The 8,751-nt window shown below is 47.1% G+C and overlaps 1 protein-coding gene across 3 annotated transcripts in view; it reads right to left on the bottom strand.

The window, feature by feature from the left end:
- LOC121714755 (oxysterol-binding protein 2-like) overlaps positions 1 to 8,751 on the bottom strand; it is a 765,489-nt gene that overhangs the window by 63,442 nt on the left and 693,296 nt on the right. For 2 of the 3 annotated variants that reach the window (XM_042099797.1, XM_042099796.1), the window contains exon 2: positions 968 to 1,176. The exons of the other annotated variant lie outside the window; for it this stretch is intronic. In XM_042099797.1, coding sequence (XP_041955731.1) covers positions 968 to 1,176 — 209 coding nt within the window. The remainder of the gene's footprint in view (positions 1 to 967; positions 1,177 to 8,751) is intronic. 3 annotated transcript variants of the gene reach the window in all.

Here is an 8,751-nt window from a genome sequence, read left to right as displayed (position 1 = left end):
CCAATCAGTACACTACAGCACAGTTCATTCTGGCTTTGGATCACCGTGTTCACAACACATTAAGCCAGGTTACAGCACTCAACCATGTCAGGTATACCAGATGTAAAAAGATTTATCAAACAAATGGCGGTGAACCATCTTGTCAGCATGAACAGAGTTCAGTAAGAGAAGCTGCCACTGTAAGCTGTTCCCACAAGAGTGCTGCACAGTACAGAGACACAGGTGTAAGCAGGCAGGGCAGCAGCCCAGTATCATTAGAAAGCATCATGTCAGGACTACAGCACTCACGCTGAGCGAGGCTATAAAACACACACACACACACACACACACACACACACACACACACACACACACACACACACACACACACACACACACACACACACACACACACACACACACACACACACGCACAGGTCTGAGGAATAGCCAGGCTTGAACACTAGGACCACCACAAAGAGTGGTGAAATGGTGAACAGCTGCAACATTACTCCAGAACCAAACACGTACAAGAACTCAGTCAAATGTCCCCTTCAACAGCACCACAAACCAGCAGAGGCGACACTAGGGGAGTATTGCAATGTGGCAGTTAGTGACAACTGAAGATAAACTCACTCAGAGTAAGTGGCGAACCTGTGCAAGTAAAAAGCCTTGTGGCCGGGGCTATGTGTTGCTGGGAGAGTGAAGTCATAGGGCTCTGTTTGCTATCAGGGAGTTCACCACAGTTAGTTTACTCAGGTTTGTCACCAAACCACTTACTTGGAATACCCCCCACCCCCACCCTCCCTCCTCTCCACCCATGCGTCCCCTGCATCCCATATGGCCTCAGTGAGATAGCTGCTCATCGTGCAGATGATAAGCTACCCAGGTTTGTCACTTAATTGCATATTTAGAATACTTCCCCAGACGAATGGGCAGAAGGAGAGATAAAGTACACACTTGGTCCCACGATCCCCGGCTTGCTCACCTGACTGGTTGTTCATCATGCGTATGGCCTTGGCTTTGGCCAGCTCCAGAGCGGTGACCCAGCGCTGGCGCTCCACCTCGGTGCTGGCCTTCAGGTGGTAGGTGCGCCCGCCGCTGCTCAGCACGATGTTGCACGCGTCCTCCGTGTCGATGTGCGCTGTGGCCAGGTTGATGGTGCCACGGCACGTGTGCGCCATCTCCGCCTGCGTCCTGGACAGGGTCCGGGGGGGGGGGGGGGGGGGGGCGGGGGGTGATGTTCACACACACACACACAATAAACATAACCACACACACACACACAAACAAGCACACACAGACATAGATACAGACACAAATGGGGTGAGGTGGGTGATTGGGACCAACATGTTCACGAATACACACATATACACACATATAAACATAAACACACACACACACACAAACAAGCACACACAGACATATATACAAACACACACACAAGAGAGGGCAGGAAGCAAAACAGGGAGAAAGAGAGAAGCAACAACATGAGTTTAGACCTATACACTGAAGCAGTACAACATGATTTACATGATTTACAGTATGTTCACAGGTCATCTTTGGACTTAAATTCATAAAGACCAATCCAACTGAACCAGGCAGTATAGATTTATGTGTTGCCTGGGGGGGGGGGGGGGGGGGGGGATGCAGAAAAGTAAAAAAGAAGACTACTGCACATGCACTGCTACAATCCCGGCCATACATTCACACTCACACACACACACACACACACACAGCCTAAACACACGTATGCATAGCAGTTGCCAGCACGGCAGCACCTCATGCATGTTTACAATGTATAACACACAATGTCACAACGTTTTTTCTCTCTCTCTTTCTCTCCCTCCCTAACCCCGCCCACACACACACACACACACATACACACACTCACACAGAGTCAGAGTCAGTAGCACTCACATAAGGCACACACAACACTCAATCATACTAAGTGACTGTGCTGTGATTTTAACCCAGCAGTGTCAGGGGGCTAGTGTGAGCATGCACACATACATTCATGCATGTGTGTGTGTGTGTGTGTGTGTGTGTGTGTGTGTGTGTGTGTGTGTGCGCGCGTGCGAATCCCACTGTGGCTTACAAGTGCGTTTTCACCAGGCCAGAGAATGCAGGATAACAAGGCCATTGTGTGTCCACCGGCCCCCAATGTGGACAAACGCAAACAATGAGTGTGCAAAGAGATGAGAGAGAGGGAGAGAGGGAGAGGGAGAGAGAGAGAGAGAGAGAGAGATGAGAGAGGGAGAGAGAGAGAGAGAGAGAGATGAGAGAGGGAGAGATGAGAGAGAGATAAGAGAGGGAGAGAGAGAGAGGGAGAGATGAGAGAGGGGCGCCAGAACACAGCACACAGTGTTGGTGAACAACGTGCAAGAGGAAAACTTGGGAAACACAACAGAAACACAGAGAGAAAGGAGAAGAGAGAGAGAGAGAGCGAGAGAAAGAGAGAGGGAGGGAGAGGGAGGGAGGGAGAGGGAGTTTCAGGGAAAAAAGCATCAAGCAAATCACTTTGAGAAAGAGAGAGTGAGACATTAGGAAAAAGTTGCATCAAGCAAATCCTTTTACGAAAGGCAGGGAGGGAGAGAAAAAGAAGCACCAGAGAGAGAGAGAGAGAGAGAGAGAGAGAGATAGAGATGAGAGAAATACTGTAGATGAGAGCTAGAGATATACTGTTTCCCTTAATGTTGTCAATGTTCTAATTGTTACTATAAAAATTGTTATGCTGTTTTGCTTGTGCTTTGGCAACACTATACCTACAGGCATGCTAATAAAGCAACCTTGAATTGAAATTTCAGAGAGAGAGAAAGAGATAAAGAGGATGAGAGTTAGAGAGAGAGAGAGAGAGAGGATAAGAACTAGATCTATATAAAGAGAATGAGAGATATACTGTAGATGGCAGACATACAGCATTCTGTTGTGGAAGAGTATAGACTAGTATTCATCCTGGAATGAGCATGACTCAGGCCTGGAGGGATCCCTAACTAACCAATGCTCTGATAGCACCCCTGTGCCCACTCTGTGTCTCTCTCTCCTCTCCTCTCTCGCCTCTCCTCTCCCCTCTCCTCCTCTTCTCCCCTCTCTCCTCTCCTCTCCTCTCTCACTCTCCTCTCCCCTCTCTCACTCTCCTCTCCCCTCCTCTCCCCTCTCTCCTCTCCTCTCTCACTCTCCTCTTCCCCTCTCCTCTCCCCTCTCCTCTCCCCTCTCTCTCTCCTCTCTCACTCTCCTCTCCCCTCCTCTCCCCCCCTCTCTCTCCTCTCCTCTCCCTTCTCTCTCTCCTCTTCCCTCTCTTCTTCTCTCTCCTCTCCCCTCTCTCTCTCCTCTCTCACTCTCCTCTCCCCTCCTCTCTCCTCTCCTCTCCTTTCCTCTCCTTTCCTCTCCTCTCTCTCTCCCCTCCCCTCTCCTCTTCTCTCTCCTCTCCTCTCCAGCACTGCTAGGCTATCTGTTATGTCATCCTCCACTCAGTGCCCTGAGGATAGACAAGCACTTTCTTACATTTCACCCCAACTGCGGAAAGAAAGAAAGCCAGCCAGGGCACGAGACGGTGCACATGAAAGGAAGAGAGGAAGGAACTGAGCCAGCCAGAGAGAAGAGAACAAGGGGTGTCGGAGCACAAGTTCTCCATGCAATAACAACAGACAACATAAAGGGTGGGTACAGCACAAACTAAACAGCTGACGTTTTGCAAAGGTGCATGATGCACAGTATTTGCCAGATATGCATCCTATTTGACTGCCTCAGAAGGAGGCCCTTCTGAGTTCTGCCAGAATGTGTATGGTCAGAGAAAATAAAAAAAACACACTTTCTGGGATGCTCAGTTCTCACTAGTATAATGATTGTGTGTGTGAGTGTGTGTGTGTGTGTGTGTGTGTGTGTGTGTGTGTGTGTGTGTGTGTGTGTGTGTGTACAGTATATGCATTACACTCCCTTATTGACCCCTACACCCTTACTGCCAACACCAGCTGTCTTCCAGCCTCTCTCTGCCAACAGCACCAGCGGGAACACACGCACACACACACACACACACACACACACACACACACACACACACACACACACACCCTCCCACACACATACTCACACATTTGTATAAAGAGATCACACAGCATGACATCACACACTCAACATGGAAAGTAGCAGGCTAAAACACCAGACAATCCCAGGTCTCTTCTATGAACTGCTGTTCTGGGTTCACAGGGTGCGGGGGGCACACACACACACACACACACACACACACACACACACACACACACACACACACACACACACACACAGACACACACACACCATGGCTCCATTATACAAACATCAGCAGTACACACTGTGCTGGAACTCAGCAAAACGACAGGGTTGAGGGGCGGGGATTGAGAGGGGGGTGAAAGAGAAAGAGTAAACGAAAGAAAGAGAGACTGTAAAAAAAGAAGCTCGCTGCTGGCCTGGCCTATTTGTTGTTTTAGAGGAAAGTCCAGCCAGCCCAAAAGTAACAGCTCCAAGGTTAAGGGGGAGTATTGTACGTGTTTGTATGTGTGTGTGGGGGGGGGGGGGGGGGGGGTGCAGATAGCCTCATCCTCTGCCCCCCTCCATGATTGGCCTGCTCCACACTCAGGTGACAGACAGGAAGTGAGACGAGGGTGGGACCATGGGGACCAAGTGGGCCTATCGCCGGAGGTTAGAGAGAACGCAGGAAGGCAGACACAGAAGAAGGGAGTCCCAGTAAAAGGCCGGCAGACAAGCACAAGTCACAAGACACACAAACACACTCAGCATTAAACTGACCAATCAGCAGCACTGGAACCCAGCAGGCCAGCCGCTGTACCCCAATAGTCAAAGGACAGGCTCGTGCAAAAGTATGAGAAACAGAAAAAAGAAAGACAGAAAGAAAGAATGAAGGAATGAATGAATGAATGAATGAATAAAAGAAAGAAAAAATGAAAATAAGGATAGAGGTAAAAAGAAAAGGAAACCAACACACAAACAAACACAAACAAAACAAAACAGGCAAACAAATCTGCTTCTAGCAGAAAGCCACAGCTTTATCCGTGATCTAGCACCCATAGCATTCTGTATGGCACGGCAGCTTTAGCGCTTCTTACGCAGGGATAAATGGGTCAGAAGTAAACACGGGGGAGGACCGGAGAGACTCGTGCAGATGTGCGCTGGGAAAGGATGGCCTGGGCCCCCAGTCTGAGAGGAGGTGCAGCAGGAGCAGGGAGGAGGAGGAGGTGGAGCAGGGTGGAGGAGGTGGGGGGAGGGAAGCTTCCACAAGGCCCGTCTGAGCTGGGAGGTTAAGCCGAGCAAAGACAAGAGAGAAGAGAGATGGAGGGAGGGAAGGAGAATAGAGTAAAAATAGAGCAAAGAGAGGAAAGACTGAGGGAGAGAGAAAAGAGAGGAGAATGAGGGGGGAGTGAGGAAGAAAAGCAAAAAGAAGGAGACAGAGAGAGAGAGAGAAATTAAGGAAGATAGATAGATAGATAGATAGATAGATAGATAGATAGATAGATACTTTATTGATTCCCCAAGGGGAAATTCAAGAAACAGAGGGAGACGGAGAGAGGGGGCATGGTGTGAGGGAGGCAGCTTGATAGAGGGAGGCTAAACAGAGCACACAAGGCTAGAGAGGAAAAAAGGGAAACTTTGAGGAATAACAGAGAGAGTGCTTAGAAGAAAGTGACTCACTGACAGAGTGCCAGGAAGAAACAGAGAGAGAGATAGGTAGGAGCAGCAAACTCCACTGAACAACTAGAGGAAATGAGAGGAGGAGGAGAAAGAGGGGGATAGGGAAAGAAAGAAACACAGAGAGAGAGATGAAGCAGCATACTTCACTGAATAACTAGAGGAAATGAGAAGAGGGGGAGGAGAAGGAGGATGAAGAGGAGGAGGAAGAGGATGATGAAGAGGATGATGAAGAGGAGGAGAGTGGAAAGACGAGGAAGAGGAGCAAGAGAAGCGCAAGAGGAGGACTTGCTCAGCATTGAGGGCTGTAGAGAGGGCTTTACCTGTTGTTTCCCTGAGCACACATCCTCACAAAACACATATCCACCGATCTGAGTGCGTGGAAAAGACAGAACAGCATCACAGCATCACAACACACACACAGCACAAGCACAGGCAAAAAGCACACGGACCGTGTTTACACTGTGTAGTGAAGAAGAGAAAACCCAGAAAGAGAGAAAATGAAAATGTGTGTGTGTGTGTGTGTGTGTGTGTGTACATGAGGGAGAGAAAAAACAACCAAAGAGGGTTGCATGCATAATAAAATACACCAGCAGAACAACTAAAGGAGGAGAGAGGGAAGGATCTGACAGGCATTACCAACCAACATCACCAACCCTTCTTCTTCAATTCCATACTTGGTAAAAACACTAGCTGTTAGGGATGTGCCAGAACTTCCTAATATCTAGATACCAGTACAGTCTTTGATTACACTTTACTTGACAGTGTCGACATACGAGTGACATGACGCTGTCATAAACATGTCATAAATGTTTATGACAACGCTTCTGTCATTAAGTGTCATTCGGTTTTTGTCAAAACAAGTTAGGGTTAGCATTAGGGTTAGGGTTAAAGGTTAGGATTAGGCTTAGGGTTCATGTGTCATGACAGTGTCATGTCACTCTTATGTCAATACTGTCAAGTAAAGTGTTACCCAGTTTTTTTCTCCATGATTAGCACTATATTTATGAATCAGTTAATTACATGTTTATAAATGTGCCCCAAGATGCACATCTGATGTAGAACAGGTACAGAAAGCGGACTTTAAACTGAAGGCGAGAAAGACTTCATCGGATGATGATGCACTAGAATATTTGTTTTATTTTTTTGTGTATGCACAGCTTTCAAGACTTGAGCTGTTGTGACTTGTGTCAAAGAAAACAGTGGTGAATAATATTATTATATCGTAATTTATATTGTTAATGTATATTGCAAATTACCATGTAATATTGTGATATACTTTATCCTTAAAGCAGGCCTCGTTGGCAAGCCAAACTTGGCTGGGCATCCATCAATGAATGAAGCAGCTGGATAAGGACTTTCAGCTGACTTCTCAGCAGAAAGTGGTGTGTGTGTGTGTGTGTGTGTGTGTGTGTGTGTGTGTGTGGCTGGATAATCTTGATTAGCCCGCTCAAGTGGATTTCTTTTGGCGAGGTGAGACTAAGACAGGGATGAGAACGTTAAAGCTGGGAGGGGGAAGGCAATTAATAAATTACAGCCGGAAGCCAGAAGAACTTAAGAGGCATGAATCAGGGAGTGAACCAAGGGAAGAGAGGAGAGAAACAGAGAGAGGGAGAGAGGAGAGAAACAGAGAGAGGGAGAGAGGAGAGGAACAGAGAGAGGGAGAGAGGAGAAAAAGACTGATGGTAGTAGTGTGATGTGAATATGCAGTGTCAGAGAGAGGGAGGACGTTTTGTGTGTGTGTGTGAATGTGCGTGTGTGTGTGTGTGTGTGTGTGCATGTGTGTGTGTGTGTGTGTGTAGGGGGATGACTCAGAAAAGCAAATGCAACGTTGCATTTACGCAAAGCTATTACATTTTAACAGGCTTAAGTGCTGAACATGTCAACCTCACTCTCTCGGGTCCCAAGACAGATTACAACTTGAAAAAAGTTTGGAATCAGCATCACATGGCTTTGGATAGGGGTTCCCATATTCATTCATACCCACATCTTTCATCTTTTTTTTTCAGGGAAAATGTGATGAGACTTATCAAGAGGGAGCAGGGGGTAGGAGGTGGCAAGAAAACCTCTGAACTGAGCTCACTTGACCCACTGCTAAGAAGAACAGGCTGCCATGTTAAGCGGCAGCAGGTGTGTTAGAACACCTTCCTTTCTTCTGTGACAATACGTTGATTGGCTGGAATCGTTTTGGCCAGGCCACTTTACCTGTTCACCATTCACAGAGGTTTTTATATATAATATAGCTCACACTATACACACAGCTAGAGGACCATAAAAAGAGCAACTCACTGATTTTGACAAAAGACATATTGGATTAGAATCAAACACTGCACCTAGTCAAAAACTAAACAAATCAATAGAAAGGTGAACGCTAGATGCCTGGTCCAAGGCAAATGATGGTGACCAAATGGACGAAAGAAGAGATGTGCAACAGTGTAATGTCAAGATTCTAAGGAAGTTGCAGGACAAAAGGTCAGTGACCTCTCTGACTTAATGACCAAAAAAGGAAAGAAACCATAACATCGGGCTTACGCTAAACTTCTAACACAGACTTTCTGTTTCCATTGTGTGCTTTTATTACTGTTATTTTATTTATTTATTTATTGTATTATTGTTGTTGTTGGTTCTTCTTCTTCTTCGTTTGTCTCCAAGTTAGAACTGAGCCATATTGTGAGTGCCATGTGCTGTACATGTGGACAACAAACAGATCTGCACTAACCAAGACGCAAAGCAATGCAAAGCAGTCAGACTGCTGGGGCCACTCATTGCTGTGGAAGTTGTGCAATCTCACCTTGGACCAGAAGAACATTGACCGCTGCTGAACACTGACTATTTACATCCATTTCCTTTGGGGGTTGGGGACGTAGTACTGCTAGTCAGGGGAAATTCTGCTGGTCACTTATTTTCCACCCTGAGCAAGTCAGGTAAGTCAGTAATGAAAGTGCTGGGGGAGTGAAGGGGGAGGAGAAAGTGCTGATGGCACAGTAACTCTAATGCGCTAGTGGAGCATCGACTCTAGGTGGGGGGTGGGTGGTGGTAGTGGTGGTGGGGGGAGGTGCAAGTGTACAATAATTCCATATAGGTTCCTGT

Source organism: Alosa sapidissima, chromosome 8 (assembly GCF_018492685.1).
Source record: "Alosa sapidissima isolate fAloSap1 chromosome 8, fAloSap1.pri, whole genome shotgun sequence".
Taxonomy (NCBI): domain Eukaryota; kingdom Metazoa; phylum Chordata; class Actinopteri; order Clupeiformes; family Clupeidae; genus Alosa; species Alosa sapidissima.
The sequence above is the reverse complement of the archived record's forward strand: the minus strand, read 5'-3'. Positions and strand labels throughout refer to the sequence as shown.